The sequence below is a fragment of the Saccopteryx leptura genome, chromosome 9 (assembly GCF_036850995.1).
Source record: "Saccopteryx leptura isolate mSacLep1 chromosome 9, mSacLep1_pri_phased_curated, whole genome shotgun sequence".
In the NCBI taxonomy this organism is placed as follows: domain Eukaryota; kingdom Metazoa; phylum Chordata; class Mammalia; order Chiroptera; family Emballonuridae; genus Saccopteryx; species Saccopteryx leptura.
Window position 1 is genome coordinate 22,335,603 of NC_089511.1, and position 16,832 is coordinate 22,352,434.

Sequence of the window (16,832 nt, forward strand, 5' to 3'; positions counted from 1 at the left end):
AATTTCCAGGAACATCAAACCAAAATAATAGAAAACATCAACCATATGTAAATATTAAAACCATAAGGAAGGGGAGGCCTCGGCAGCAGACCCAGGGTAACCAGTATGCAGTTAACAAGGAGTGGTAATAACTAGACAATTGGAAAAATATCCCCTGTTGCAAAGAAATACTGAACTTATCTACTGAAAGGTTTCAGTTCCAGGCATAATTAATTTTAAAAGACACACACTGACATGGAGGACAGTAGCCTGGGAGGGTCCCAGGCCACATTCCTGATGAGTTCCCAGTGAGCTGACACTGCTGGCCCAAGGGCCACACTTTGAATCATATCATTCTGCATGCCAAATCTAATGTCTTTAAAAGGTCGACATCATAAAAAGGATTAATGGAAAGAGCTATTCTACATCTCTTGAATAATGAGACATTTTTAATATGGATAGGCTCTTCTATTAGGTAATTATTGATAATTTCCTGAAGTGTGACAATGGTATAAGAATGGTCCTGATTTTTAGGTGATACATGCTTGAATACAGTCAATCTGGCTTTGCAGTTTTAATTGCCTGAATTCCAGTTACCGTAATTTAGTTAAATAACAAGTGTTTCCCAGAAATACAGTGCAAACCTCAGTTACCATGGGATGTTAACTGAGTAACTGTGTCAAATAACAAACTGCTGCTAGCTCTTCAGTGGAGAATTCAGATGACTAGGTGTGCTTTCTACTAGTCCCCCCCGTTTTGTCCGCTAGAGGGCGACTTTAGGTTGCAGCAGACACACCCAGAATTGCTGCTTCAAACCCTTTAAACTCCAGCCCTGGCTGGATGGCTTGGTTGGATCCCTAAGCACAGAGGTTGCCAGTTCGATCCTCAGTCAGGGCACGTACAGCAGCAAATCAACGTTCCTGTCTCCCTCTCCTTCCCTCTCTCCCTCTTCTTCCCTCTCTCCTTCCCTCTCTCCCTCCCTCTCTCCCTCCCTCTCTCCCTCCCTCTCTCCCTCCCTCTCTCCCTCCCTCCTTCCCCTCTCTCACCCTCTGTCTCTCTCCCTTCTTTCCTCTCTCACTAAAGTCAATAAATAAACGTAACAAACAAAAAAAACCCTTTAAACTCCAGAGAAGCAGAAAGGCCCTCAAACCCTCGTCCAGACCTCAGGCCTTGCCCTGGTCCATATTGCCCAGCCCTGGGAAGCCCAGGCCGAGCAGAGTGGACTCCCCTGCAGGCCCGGAACAGGGGGAGGGCATCACCTGCACACACTCTTCCCAGCGACCTAGGTGGGAAGCAGTGCAGTATTAGGGCCCTTGTCCTTTATTCCCCTGAGGACTGGAGCACTCCTCCCCTCCGCGGAGATAGAGGGAGTGGGGAACCCTTAAGGTCATACTCAGTTCCAAGATTCCATGGCTTCTTTCTTTTCTTTTTTTTTTTTTAATATTTATTTATTTATTCATTTTAGAGGGGAGGGGGGGAGAGGGAGAGAGAGTGAGAAGTGGGGGAGGAGCAGAAAGCATCAACTCCCATATATGCCTTGACCGGGCAAGCCCAGGGTTTCGAACCGGCGACCTCAGCATTTCCAGGTCGATGCTTTATCCACTGTGCCACCACAGGTCAGGCCCATGACTTCTTTCAAACTGGGATTTAATCCTTAGAACTCTTACAAGTGTGGCTTCTCCGGTCTGGCTCATCATGGGTCTTCCAAAGACAGGTGTGACTGAACCACTTCCACAGCTCGTCACCGACCACTGAGAGTCTGACCTTCCCTAGCCAAGCAGGTGGCAGACTACAGGCAGAATTACAAATACCAGCTTTATTCGGGCACTTGGGACACTTCCAGGTCCCCGTGACTTTGCAAAAGCAATTACGAGATTATTTCTCATTTTTCATAAATATGTCCAAATAATTTAATTGAAAGTCGTTAATAATACCTTCTATGATATCGCCTCCTTGGATCCTGTACTATCTGCTCATGAGTTTCTCCATGATTTCCTGTCCAGCTGGTCCTCCTCTCGTTGTTACTATCACTGACTGTGAACAGGATGCCCGGCCTCAGCAAAGGGAAGGAGCAGGAAACGAAGAGAATCCCCGCGCTCGCAGGTAATTCAGGCTCTGACCACTAACGTCCAACTGGGCGGAGAGCAGGCTGTGTGAGAGCAGTGGCCTTCCAGGCACCTCACTGACTCAGATCTATCCTTCGGGGGCCTTGTCTCCTCAGCTAGTTGCTTCTCCTGCTCTGCCCAAGGCCAGCCAGTGCTCACTGTGAATTCCTCCCTCGATTGTCCCCCTCTCCCTTAGCGCTTCCCCCTCAACTGTGTGCTTGACCGCCTTCAATCTCTTCACTCCTGAGCCCGAAGCTGTTTGCAGCTGCTCACATCTGCACCTGAGTGCCTACACATGTTTCAAATTAAACATCCACCCACCCCTACAGAAGTTTCTGCCGGCTCCACAAAGCCACCTCTGTACTGTATTTTCTTTCTTTCTTTTTTTTTTTTTTTTTTTTGTATTTTTCTGAAGCTGGAAACGGGGAGAGACAGTCAGACAGACTCCCGCATGCACCCGACCGGGATCCACCTGGCACGCCCACCAGGGGCAACCGCTCTGCCCACCAGGGGGCGATGCTCTGCCGTGACCAAAGCCACTCTAGCGCCTGGGGCAGAGGCCAAGGAGCCATCCCCAGTGCCCGGGCCATCTGCTCCAATGGAGCCTTGGCTGCGGGAGGGGAAGAGAGAGACAGAGAGGAAGGAGAGGGGGAGGGGTGGAGAAGCAAATGGGCGCCTCTCCTATGTGCCCTGGCCGGGAATCGAACCCAGGTCCCCCGCACGCCAGGCCGACGCTCTACCGCTGAGCCAACCGGCCAGGGCCTGTACTGTATTTTCGCGTTGCAATTAAGAACATCACCATTGTCTAAAAATGTCAGAATCACCCTGAATTCCTGTCTTATTCCTTACATTCAGTTACCAGGCCTGTAACTGACCAGAGCTACTCATATCACATGGGTGAACCTCACAAACACGACAGTGGGCAGAAAAGCAACTTGCAGGAAAATAACAGAAATTTTTAATTATGCAAAACAATGCATGTCTTGTTTAGAGGATTTTTTGTAATGAAGAAATGCACGGAGGCCCTGGCCAGTTGGCTCAGTGGTAGAGCATTGGCCCAGTGTGTGGAAGTCCCGGGTTTGATTCCCGGCCAGGGCACAGAGGAGAAGTGCCCATCTGCTTCTCCACCCCGTCCCTCCTTTCTCTTTATCTCTCTCTTCCCCTCCCGCAGCCAAGGCTCCATTGGAGCAAAGTTGGCCCAGGCACTGAGGATGGCTCCATGGCCTCCACCTCAGGTGCTAGAATGGCTCAGGTTGCAATAGAGCAACACCCCAGATGGGCAGAGCATCGCCCCCTAATGGGTGCCGGGTGGATCCCGGTCGGGCATATGCAGGAGTCTGTCTCTCTGCCTCTCCGCTTCTCACTTCAGAAAAATACAAAAAAAAAAAAAAAAAAAGAAGAAAGAAAGAAATACATGGAAATGATCAACTCCAAAATGGAGGAGATGATTTACCTCTGAAGGGAAGGAGCGAGGCCATTATAGCGGTGCGCAGCGGGTTTTATGGCACAGTCACTGAGCTGTGAGGGTGAGCCAGGGACACGGCGCTAAGGAAGAGGCACCCCCTTCCTTATGAGACTAAAGAAATTAACAAGCTGACTACAAAGTGCCTTAATGGTCCTCATTTCATTTCTCCATGGTCTTGAATTGTTGTTCTCTCTGCCTAAAATAATTTTTTATTGTCCTCATCCTTGTCTATCTGAAGAGTTCTGTTTAATACTTCAAAACAGATATCAAATGTAACTTTCTCTGTGACACGTTCTCTGCCTCCCACAGGGAGATCTATCTTCTCATTCGTTGATTCCCCCAGCACATGGCAATACATGCTGCCAAGGTTTATGTCATATTCTCATTTATTCTTCCTTCCTCCCTGCACTCTTTTCTCTCCCTCCTCCTTCACTTCCTTCACTTCCTTCACCTCCATCACCTCTATCACCTCCATCACCTCTTTCACCTCCATCACCTCCTTCACCTCCTTCACCTCCTTCACCTCCTTCACCTCCATCACCTCCTTCACCTCCTTCACCTCCTTCACCTCCATCACCTCCTTCACCTCCTTCACCTCCATCACCTCCTTCACCTCCTTCACCTCCTTCACCTCCATCACCTCCATCACCTCCTTCACCTCCATCACCTCCTTCACCTCCTTCACCTCCTTCACCTCCATCACCTCCTTCACCTCCTTCACCTCCATCACCTCCTTCACCTCCTTCACCTCCATCACCTCCTTCACCTCCTTCACCTCCATCACCTCCTTCACCTCCTTCACCTCCTTCACCTCCTTCACCTCCATCACCTCCTTCACCTCCATCACCTCCTTCACCTCCTTCACCTCCTTCACCTCCATCACCTCCATCACCTCCTTCACCTCCTTCACCTCCTTCACCTCCATCACCTCCTTCACCTCCATCACCTCCATCACCTCCTTCACCTCCATCACCTCCTTCACCTCCTTCACCTCCATCACCTCCTTCACCTCCTTCACCTCCTTCACCTCCTTCACCTCCTTCACCTCCTTCACCTCCATCACCTCCTTCACCTTCATCATCTCCTTCATCTCCCCCATCTCCCCTGTGGCCCCCTTCTGTCTCTCTCTCCCCCCTCCTGTCCCTGGATCCTAGTATAACCAAAATTTTAAAAACAACCAAAGGCATGACACCAGCTATGTGTTGGCACAGGTTGATTAGTCACTGACCCATTGAGATGTGCTGTTTAAGGGGAAAGAGTGGGTGGTAGTAGGTGAGATGGTCCTGACGTAAATCCGGATGCCATTTACAACTCAGGCAGAAACCCCCTGACTGATGGGCTGGGGTGAGAAGAGGGGTGGGCTTGGGGAAAGGTTGCTGGTTTCTCGGGCTTTGTAGTTAAGAACTGATTCTAGGTTGCGATACACTCATTGACTGGAAATGATTTGACTTAATGTATTTACGGTCAATAATGATAGATACTATGTAATATCAAGCATGCTATGTGATATGGACATTTATGTGATAAAGTTAAATGTATATCTAAGAATCAGTTATGTATTATGCAGATGTAGAGATTAATGTACATGCTTATATACATGGGGTAAAAAATTAATGTATAATTATACATTATATATATTAGATACTATATATCATTTATGTATTATATGTGTGGCATATAGTGAAATACATACTGATGGGTGAATTTGTCCAATATTTCAATGTTGGCATTATACATAAGGTTAATTTCATTCACTCACATAGGGTGGTTCAGGAAGTAGTTTAAAGCAGAATTTCAGCTTTGGGTGCTGATGCTGGAGCTGGAGCGTCTTCCTAGAGTCTTTGGACGAATTGTTACTCCTCTTCTCTGGTCTCTGAGACCAGGGTCATACAGACACTACAAAGACTTCATTTTAAGAGGTTATTTTAAGAGGGGCATTATACAAGAATAGGACAAAGTGTAGAACTGGAACTGGTTGGGCAGTGATGGTGCGTGGGTGTTCAACTGGCTGTCCCCATTCATATTAGTGTAACAAGCCTGCAGCCAGTAGTCAGAGTGGGCATTGGCTGATGGCAGGCGTGCTGTGCTTGGTTGTTTTGCTATGTGGAGTGTTGGGATAATAGCTAGGATTAAAACTGAGAGGATGAGAGCCAGAACATGCCCTAGTTTGTTGGAATGGATCACAGCATTGCAGAGGCAAATAGGAAATGCCATACTGGCTTGACGTATGGGGGGAAGGTTAAGGGGTAGGCCGGGGTCTAGTTATCTGGGTCTCCTAGGAGGTCAGGTGAAAGAGAACTAATGTCAGTAGTGTTAAAATTAGGAGTGAGGCCCTGGCCGGTTGGCTCAGCGGTAGAGCGTCGGCCTGGCGTGCGGGGGACCCGGGTTCGATTCCTGGCCAGGGCACATAGGAGAAGCGCCCATTTGCTTCTCCATCCCCACCCCCTCCTTCCTCTCTGTCTCTCTCTTCCCCTCCCGCAGCCAAGGCTCCATTGGAGCAAAGATGGCCCGGGCGCTGAGGATGGCTCCTTGGCCTCTGCCCCAGGCGCTAGAGTGGCTCTGGTCGCGGCAGAGCGACACCCTGGAGGGGCAGAGCATCGCCCCCTGGTGGGCAGAGCGTCGCCCCTGGTGGGCGTGCCGGGTGGATCCCGGTCGGGTGCATGCGGGAGTCTGTCTGTCTCTCCCCGTTTCCAGCTTCAGAAAAATGAAAAAAAAAAAAAAATTAGGAGTGAGCCTGACCTGTGGTAGTGCAGTGGATAAAGCGTTGACCTGGAAATGCTGAGGTCGCCGGTTCGAAACCCTGGGCTTGCCTGGTCAAGGCACATATGGGAGTTGATGCTTCCTGCTCCTCCCCCCCTTCTCTCTCTCTCTGTCTCTCCTCTCTCTCTCTCTCTCTCTCTCTCTCTCTCTCTCTGTCTCTCTGTCTCTCTCTCTCCTCTCTAAAATGAATAAATAAATTAAAAAAAAAATTTTAAAATTAGGAGTGAAAGGCCTAGGACACCTCTGACTGTGTAGAATGGGTGCAGTCAAATGGGATTTGTCTGTGTCAGATGGGATTCCTGTTGGGTTATTGGATCCTATTTCGTGAAGCAATAGCTGTACAATTACTAGAGCTCAGAGAATAAAGGGAAAGAGGAAGTCAAAGAATCAGGTGAGGGTGGTTTTATTAGCTGAGAATCCTCTTCAGACGCCCTCGGCAGTGACTCTGGTTCGAATGTAAGGGATTGCTGGAAGACTTGTGACAACTGTTGCTCCTTGACCTGTGGTCTGACCTGTGATGGCACAGTGGATAAAGTGACCTGAGGTCACCAGTTCAAAACCCTGGGCTTGTCAGGTCAAGGCACATATGGGAGTTGATGCTTCCTGCTCCCTCCTCCTTCTCCCACTCTTTCTCCCTCTCTTTCTCCTGCTCTCTCTCCCTCTCCCTCCCTCTCTAATGAATATATTTTTAAAAATTTTTTAAAATTTATACTTAAATGTAGCATCGAATGAAGTAAAATAATCATTTTTTAAAAAAGATATTTGACCTTATGGTAGTACATGATTTATAACTGCTGTCACTGTTACAGTAAATAATAAAATGATTGTGATGTTTCAGGTCTATGAATGTGTAAGATTTGTAACATGGACCTCATCCCATGTACAGAAATAGGCAGATAGACACCTGACATGTGCTGGTGCAGGTGATAACGTATTGACCTGGAACGCTGAGGTCGCCAGTTCTAAACCCCAGGCTTACCCTGTGAAGGCTCATACGAGAAGCAACAGCTATGAGTTGATGCTTCCTGCTCCTCCCTCACCCCTGCCTTTCTCTTTCTCTCCTCTCTCTAAAATCAATAAATCTAAAGGGAAAAAAACTTAGAAGTTATATTAATTTTTTTAAATTAATTTTATGTATACTAAAAAATGAGGTAGAGGTTGTATTTAGGTTCATTGTTGATTTTGTTTTAGGGGAGGGAGGAAGGGGGGAGAGAGAGAGACCTCAATTTGTTGTTCCACTCATTTATGCATTCATTGGTTGACTGTTGTTTGTGCCCTGACTGGGGCTCTGAAACAGATTGATTTATAAGGTTCTTTTTGCCCCAAATTGTGCTCTAATGGTTTGGCGTTTAAATTACTTTCTATTTGTTTTGATTAATGTATAAAATGAAATGTATCTGTATTTGAAGTATAACTTTTTATGTTATGACATACCATTCTGATACATTCCTCTTGCAAAGTGACACTGTGTCTTGGAGGTTTATGGTTTTTAATGCTCTCACTGAGATGTTTAGTTTGTGTAGCCGAAATGCTGATGAAAAGGAGGTGTTGTTTTTTTTCTTTCTTTCTTTTAAACAACCTTTTAGATAAAGATCATGATAGGTTTGTACAGGATAAGGTTGTAGAGTTAATCACCCTCTAACCACTGACCTACCTGGCCAGGGCCCTGTGTAAGTTTAATGAGTGAGGGGATTGGGCTATTTATGATACCAGGGTCCCAACTTTCTCAGTTGGGAAGCTGTGGGTATTGCTGCTTTACATAGTTATGCTACTTCTGTGTGTGTGTGTGTGTGTGTGTGTGTGTGTGTGTGTGTGTGTGAGAGAGAGAGAGAGAGAGAGAGAGAGAGATAGAGACATAAAGTGACAGAGAGAGGGACAGATAGGGACAGACAGACAGGAAGGGAGATGAGAAGCATCGACTTTTCATTGCAGCACCTTAGTTGTTCATTGATTGCTTTCTCATATGTGCCTTGACCGGGAGGCTCCAGCAGACCAAGTGACCCCTTGCTCAAGCCAGCGACCTTGGGGTTTTGAACCTGGGTCCTCCACGTCCCAGTCCAGCACACTGTCCACTGCACCACCACCTGGCCAGGCTAGTTATGCTACTAGATTGATTATGTTTACTGTTTGATTTCTGCTTATTGGAGTCATTGTTATTACAGAAATTATGTGTGGAAAGTAAGTATAATTAGGCTTAGGGTCAATGTAGTCAGAAAAGAAAGGTACAATTTGACTAGGCCTTTTTGGTTGAATGCGCATGTAGAAGCTTTTATTTGGAATTGGGAGATTAATTTTAGTAAAATATAGTATTTTCTAGTCAAATTAGGTCAAGAAATAGTGATGCTGATTTTTGTCTTGCTGACAAGCTTGTTGTGGGGGGAGGCAGTGTACGACAGCTGGAAACTATCCAGGAAGGTTAGAGAGTAAGAATAGTTTTGAGAGATAACTAAACTTGAGATTCTGTGTTGTAAGGCTGAGCTCAGGTGCCAGAACAAAACCTAGCACAGCTACGGCCCGGTGTTAGCTCCAGATAGTGGGGCACATTATCCGGGGAGTAGTCCGGCGGTGCTACTGGAAGTAAAGCAGCAAAGATGCTTCCAATTAAGAGACATTTAATAGACTTTGTTAGGAAGGGTTATCTTTATTAAGATCAGAGTCAGGAAGCGTGGTTGCCCTAGGAGCACAGAGAAGATGATCTAAGCCCGTATTGGCAAATGGTCCCTCCCGCCCACTAGTGGGCAGTCCAGCTTTCATGGTGGGCCAATCGAGGCGCCGTTTGGTTGCTCTGCTACCTCCCACTATGAAAGCTGGAATGCCCACTAGTGCGTGGGAGGGACCAGGTTGACCAGCACAGCAAAAGTGGGCGGTTTTTATAAAAAGGTTCGCCATCACGGATCTAAGCAGTGGAGATAGTTGTAGGGAAGTGGCAACGAGAGCACTTAGCAGGGCTCAGGCCTTGGCATAGGCCCTCTTAGCATTTGGACGGTTAGGTCTCTGGAGTAGAATCCTGTGAGGAAAGGCATTCCTGTTAGTGCTAGACTTCAGTAATGAGTGCAGTTGCGGAGAAGGGTAATGTTTTGAATAGGCCACTTATATTCTGGATATTTTGTTGGTCGTTTAGGTTGTGAATAATAGACCTAGAACATAAGAGTGCTATGGCTTTGAAGAATGCACATGTGCCGATGTGTCAAGTGCTAGATATGGTTAATGCCAATGGTCATTGTTATTAGGCCCAATTGGCTTGAGGTACAAAAGGTGAAAAATTTTTAAAAGATTATATTAATTGATTTCAGAGAGAGGTGAGGAGAGAGAAAGAGAGAAAAGGGGAGGGAGGAGTGCGAAGCATCAACTCAGAGATTTTGCTTCCCATATGTGCCTTGACCAGGCAAGCCTGGGGTTTCCAACTGATGACCCCAGTGCTCCAAGTCAGTGCTTTACCCACTGCGCCACCACAGGTCAGGTTGACAGTCTTTTTTGTATTGTTTTGAGTATGAGTGCAAATTGCTGTGAATAATGTGGTAGTGGCTCCTAGGCATAATGTTGTTTGGTTAAACTTCTTTTCTATTAATAGGTAAAGTCAGATTAGTAGGAAGATTCCTGCTATGACTGTTGTACTTGAGTGGATGGAGTAGGCTAAGACAGGACAAATGTAGGGCCTTCGTTAGTGGGAGGTAGTCATGGGTCACGTCTGAATTGGGTGGATTTTCTGGCCGCAGCTAGAAGGAGCCCAGCTACTGGAAAGTTAGTATTGTTAAGGTTGAGTAAAAAGATCTGTTGAAGATCTCTCTCATGAGTCAAAATTAAACAGGAATCATGCCGTTGACATAATGAATCTGATGTCTGCAGTGTGGTCATATATGATTTCTTGGGAGAGCTGCAGTGTTTGTGTTTGTTCAACCATGCCATCGTCTGATTAGTAGGAATGATACAATTTCTGCTCCTTCTCATCCAGTGACTAGTTGAAAAGATTATTAGCGCTGACCTAGATTAGTATTATATTGAGAATTAAAAGGAGGTATTAAAAAAATTGGTTAGCCCTGGCTGGTTGGCTCAGTGGTAGAGTGTTGGCCTGGCATGCAGGAGTCCCGGGTTCGATTCCCAGCCAGGGCACACAAGAGAAGCGCCCGTCTGCTTTTCCACCCCTCCCACTCCCCTTCCTCTCTGTCTCTCTCTTCCCCTCCTTCAGCCAAGGCTCCATTGGAGCAAAGTTGGCCCGGGCACTGAGGATGGCTCTATGGCCTCTGCCTCAGGCGCTAGAATGGCTCTGGTTATAACAGAGCAACGCCCCAGATGTGCAGAGCATCGCCCCCTGGTGGGCATGCCAGGTGGATCCCGGTCGGGCACATGCGGGAGTCTGTCTGACTGCCTCCCCATTTCCAACTTCAGAAAAATACAAAAAAAAAAAAAAATTGGTTAATAGTGTGGGGGTGGTGGAGGAGGGTATGGGGGGATAGGTAGTGATGGAAGAAGACTTGACTTGGGGGTGAGCACACAATATGGTGAGCAGGGGAATTGTGCACCTGATACCTGTATAATTTTGTTAACTAGTGTCACCCCAGTACATTCAATTAAAAATAAAAACAAAGCAACAAAAATAAAAGAAAAATATATTAAGCTAATTCCAATTATATAAGGCTTTTTGGAAGTGTGATAATAGAGCAAAATGATGTGTTTATTTATAGAGCTTCCTTAACTACTCAGATAGTAGAGCAGATAATCAGTGTGCCCAAATTGGAATGTTAAGCCTGACCTGTGGTGGCGCAGTGGATAAAGTGTCGATCTGGAAATGCTGAAGTCGCCGGTTCGAAACCCTGGGCTTGCCTGGTCAAGGCACATATGGAAGTTGATGCTTCCAGCTCCTCCCCCTTCTCTCTCTCTGTCTCTCCTCTCTCTCTGTCTCTCTCTCTCTCCCTCTCCTCTCTAAAATGAATAAATAAAAATTTAAAAAAAAATTGGAATGTTAAGCAGATAGAATGCTGTGCTAAATAAATCTCAGAATGTCTAGGAGAGCCTTACCAGGCGGTAGTGCAGTAGAGAGAGTGTTGCACTGGGATGCGGAGGACCCAGGTTCGAAACCCCGAGGTCACTGGCCTGAACACAGGCTCATCCAGTTTGAGCACGGACTCACCAGCTTGAGCGCCAGGTTGCTGACTTGAATGTGGGATCATAGACATGACCCCACCAGCCTGGGTGCTGGGGCACCGGCTTGAGCATGGGATCATAGACATGACCCCATGGTTGTTAGCTTGAGCCCAAAGGTCACTGGCTTGAAGCCCATGGTCACTGGCTCAAGCAAGGGGTCCTTCACTCTGCTGTAGCCTACTGGTCAAGGCACATATGAGAAAGCAATCAATGGACAACTAAGATGCCACAACAAAGAACTGATGCTTCTCATCTCTCTCCCTTCCTGTCTGTCTGTCCCTATCTGTCCCTCTCTCTGATTCTGTCTCTGTCAAAAAATTAAATAAAAATTAAATTTAAAAAAAAGAATGCTAAGAGAATACTAACAAAGATAAAAAGCCATCCTTTAAAAAAATTTTTTTAAATGTTACGTGTTTTGCCTGACCAGGAGGTGGTGCAGTGGATAGAGCATTGGACTAGGATGTGGAGGACCCAGGTTCTAGACCCCGAGGTCACTGGCTTGATTGCGGGCTCATCTGGTTTGAGCACAGCTCACCAGCTTGAGCCCAAGGTCGCTGGATCAAGCAAGGAGTCACTCGGTCTGCTGTAGCCCCCCAGTCAAGGCACATATGAGAGATCAATCAATGAACAACTAAGGAACCGCAACGAAGAATTGATATTTCTCATCTTCCTCCCTTCCTATCTGTCTGTCCCTATCTGTCCCTCTCTCTGTCTCTGCCACACACAAAAAGAATAGTTACATGTTTCCACATTTATAAGGCAACTTTTATTTATTGCCTGTTTTGGTTTTGTTGGAGTGACACTTGTTCTCAAAATTATAAGGGTCTCAGGTGTGCCGTTCCTTGGCACCTCATCTGGGCACTGGCTTGTGCGTTCACCACCCCAGGTCAGGTGTCCTCCCATCACCATTTGTCCCCCTGTAGCCTCCTCCACCTGCCCCCACCTGACTTCCGCCACCAGCAGTCACTACACTGTTGTCCCTGTTCATGAGTCTTTTCTCTTTATTTTCAATGGGATAGAAAGCTCTCAAATTCGGATCTCTACTTGCCAAAGGCTCTCTTCTAATCTAGTGTTTCTGGGAAGGAGAATGGCCTCTGCTTCTGACGTCAGACCTTGCCTGTAGCCTCAGTGTGTGTAGAATGTAGACCGAGGGAATGTTTGTTTTTCAGTGATTATTTTTTTCTGTAATCTTTTAAATAACGCTTCAGTCATATGAGGTTCCATCAGTGAAAGTGCATTTGGTGCCTGACCAGGCGGTGGCGCAGTGGATAGAGCGTTGGACTGGGATGCGGAGGACCCAGGTTCGAGACCCCGAGGTCACCAGCTTGAGCGTGGGCTCATCTGGTTTGAACAAAAATTCACCAGCTTGGACCCAAGGTCGCTGGCTCAAGCAAGAGGTTACTTGGTCTGCTGAAGGCCCACGGTCAAGGCACATATGAGAAAGCAATCAATGAATAACTAAGGTGTCGCAATGCACAACGAAAAACTAATGATTGATGCTTCTCATCTCTCCGTTCCTGTCTTTCCCTCTCTCTCTCTCTCTCTGTCTCTGTAAAAAAAACAAAAAAACAAAAAAAAAATACCCTAGAAAGTGCATTTGGTAACACAACTATTTTCCAAAAATGATTGTAAGAAATTAAATGTAGAAAATAAAGACATTTGATTATCGTTGCAAAAAATAAATATAATTTAAAAATTAAAATTTGGCTGATAATAGGATCTGAGTGTATATATCATGTTGCAAATTCTATGATTGATCAGGTGATGAATAGTGCTGCTGGCATAAGTGTTATTTTTAGAGTTGAATAGTTATTCAGTGTCTATTTGAGATGATTATTTCTTGGCCCATTGAATAGATTTTGTAAGGTTAGGTTAGTGATCAAGGCATATGAAACTGCAGTTTTTAGCCTGACCAGGCAGTGGAACAGTGGATAAGAGTGTCACACTGGGATGCAGAGGACCCAGGTTTGGAATCCCCAGGTCACTGGCTTGAGCACAAGCTCATCTACTAGCTTGAGCGCAGGCTCACTAGCTTGAGCGCAAGGTCACTGGCTTGAGCGTGGGATCACAGACATGACCCCATGGTCGCTGGCTTGAGCCCAAGGTCGCTGGCTTGAGCCCAAGGTGTCTGGCTTGAGCAAGGGGTCACTCACTCTGCTGTAGTCCCCCCCCCCCATCAAGGCACATATGAGAAAGCAATCAATGAGCAACTAAGGAGCCACAATGAAGAATTGATGCTCCTCATCTCTCTCTCTCTTCCTGCCTGTCTGTCCCTCTGTCTCTCTCTCTGCCACCAAAAAAAACAAAAACACAGTAGTTTTTCCATAGGAGGATATGTCTTGCTTTGGTAGGTATTAGAGCTGGTTGCTATGACTGGTAGAATTAATACAATTAGAGAAATTAGTGTTGAGGAAATAGAAATAATTACTCTTATTTGGAGTTGCACTGATATTTTAGTTCCCCAGACCAGCGGATAACTCCTATTCTTTTAAAAGTTCGGAGAGGCTATACTAATTAATATATATGGAGGCATGAGTTTGCAGTTCTTGCATACTTTTTCAGTAAGTAAGAACTTTTTGTTTCTGTTGTTAAATTTAAAATCTAGTATCTTCATTCAGCTGTGTTTACAGTACCAAGCTCCTGATTTCGGGGCTGGCGCATGGAAGCAGGAGGGGCAGCGAGTGCAGTTATGACGGTGTGTTCTCAGTGCAGGACAGTTAATGTTGTTGACGGATGTGTTTTCCTTGTTGTGTCATAATTAGTATTAGAGGAAATAGTGGGTGGTAATAGCAATGTTAACTCCTATACGAGTGATAGATAGATTGGACCAAGAGAATGTTGGTATAACTATGAAAAATTCTCCAATTAAAACAATTTTAGGGGCCTGACCTGTGGTGGTGCAGTGGATAAAGTATCAACCTGGAACGCTGAGGTTGCCGGTTTGAAACCCTGGGCTTGCCTGGTCAAGGCACATATGGGAGTTGATATACCTGCTCCTCCCCCTTCTCTCTCTCTCTCTCTCTCTCTCTCTCTCTCTCTTGAAAAATGAATAAGTAAAACCTAAAAATCAAAGTCCAAAAATTAAAAATGTATATATTATTAAAAAAAGAAAGAAATAGGCAGATAGGTTATGGATGTTCCGTTGGCATGGAGATATCATATAACTCAGTCATAGTATACGTTGTGTTCTGCTGTGTCCCGGCAGACATGGGTTATGGGAGAGAAAGCAGTGACAGTGTCTGATGTGTAGTGGAGAAGTAAGAAAAGTTTGGTCAGATTTGCAGGGCCAAGTCGATTCCTAGAAGGATTTTGAAGTTTCATCGTTCATTGGTCAATGAACGAGTTGTTGATAATTTTAATTGGTGGGATTTTCATACTATGAATTGATGCTTTCCGCTCCTCCCCCACTTTCTCTCTCCCTCTCTCATCTCTTTAAGATTTTTTTTTTTTTTTACAGAGACAGAGAGAGTCAGAGAGAGGGATAGATAGGGACAGACAGACAGGAACGGAGAGAGATGAGAAGCATCAATCATCAGTTTTTCGTCGCAACACCTTAGTTCAGGGGTAGTTAACCTTTTTTTTTTTTTTTTTTTTTTTTGTATTTTTCTGAAGTTGGAAACAGGGAGGCAGTCAGAAGACTCCCGCATGCACCCAACCGGGATCCACCTGGCTTGCCCACCAGGGAGCAATGCTCCACCCATCCAGGGTGTTGCTCTATTGCAACCAGAGCCATTCTAGCGCCTGAGGCAAAGGCCACAGAGCCATCCTCAGCGCCCGGGCAAACTTTGCTCCAATGGAGCCTTGGCTGTGGGAGGGGAAGAGAGAGACAGAGAGGAAGAAGAGGGGGAGGGGTGGAGAAGCAGATGGGTGCTTCTCCTGTGTGCCCTGGCCAGGAATCAAACCCAGGACTCCTGCACGCCAGGCCAACGCTCTACCACTGAGTCAATCGGCCAGGGCCTGGTAGTTAACCTTTTTATACCTACCACCCACTTTTGTATCTCTGTTAGTAGTAAAATTTTCTAACCACCCACTGATTCCACAGTAATGGTGATTTATAAAGTAGGGAAGTAACTTTACAAAATTTATAAAGCAGAGTTACAGCAAGTTAAAGCATATAATAATAATTACTTACCAAGTACTTTATGTTGTATTTTTGCTAAGTTTGGCAGAACAAATCTTTATAAAACAACTTACTATAGTTAAATCTACCTTTTTATTTATACTTTGGTTGCTCCGCTACCGCCCTCCATGAAAGCTGGAACACCCACTAGTGGGCAGTAGGGACCAGTACCACTGCCTTAGTTGTTCATTGATTGCTTTCTCATATGTGCCTTGACTGTGGGGCTACAGCAGACCGAGTAACCCTTTGCTCAAGCCAGCGACCTTGGGTTCAAGCTGGTAAGCTTTGCTCAAACCAGATGAGCCCACACTCAAGCTGGCAACCTCAGGGTCTCGAACCTGGTCCTCCACATCCCAGTCCGACACTCTATCCACTGCGCCACCGCCTTGTCAGGCCCTCTACCATCTCTTTAAAATCAATAAATAACATCTTTAAAAATAATAATAATTGTTAGGGGTAAAGCTAGATTAGTAAGACTTACTAGCCCTCACCAGATAACTCATTTGGTTAGAGCAGGGGTCAGGAACCTATGGCTCGCGAGCCAGATGTGGCTCTTTTGATGGCTGCATCTAGCTCACAGACAAATCTTTAATAAAAAAAAAAACGTTGCCTGACCTGTGGTGGTGCAGTGGATCAAGCATTGACCTGGAACCATGAGGTCACCGGTTCAAAACCCTGGACTTGCCCGGTCAAGGCACATATGGGAGTTGATGCTTCCTGCTCTTCCGCCCTTCTCTCTATCTTTCTCTGTCTCTCTCTAAAATGAATAAATAAAAATAATTAAAAAAAAAAAAAAAAAAAAAAAAAAAAAAAAACGTTAAAAATATAAAACATTCTCATATATTACAATCCATTCATTTCCTACCGCTCATGTTCATGGTTGCGGGTGGCTGGAGCCAATCACAGCTGTCCTCTGGGACAACACCAAATTTTTATTAGATAATGGGTAATGTACACGAGTCTTTGTATGGCTCTCACGGAATTACATTTTAAAATATGTGGCATTCATGGCTCTCTCAGCCAAAAAGGTTCCCGACCCCCGGGGTTAGAGCATTGTCCCGAAGCACAAAGATTGCTGGTTCAATCCCTGGTCAGGGTACACAGAGGATCAGATCTATGTTCCTCTCTCCCTCTCTCTCTTCCTCTCTCTTCTTCTCTCTTCCTCTCTCTGTCTCTCTCTCTCTTTCTCTTTCTCTCTCTGTCTAGCTAAAATCCATAAACAAAAATTTTAAAAAATAAGACTTGCTCATAGTCATTGCTC

General features: G+C 45.7%; 1 protein-coding gene across 1 annotated transcript in view; it reads left to right on the forward strand.

Annotated features, from left to right (window-relative positions):
* PKD1L3 (polycystin 1 like 3, transient receptor potential channel interacting) overlaps positions 1-16,832 on the forward strand; it is a 78,654-nt gene that overhangs the window by 38,377 nt on the left and 23,445 nt on the right. The window contains 1 exon segment of the mRNA XM_066350182.1: positions 1,983-2,082. Within this exon segment, the coding sequence (XP_066206279.1) occupies positions 1,983-2,082 (100 nt within the window).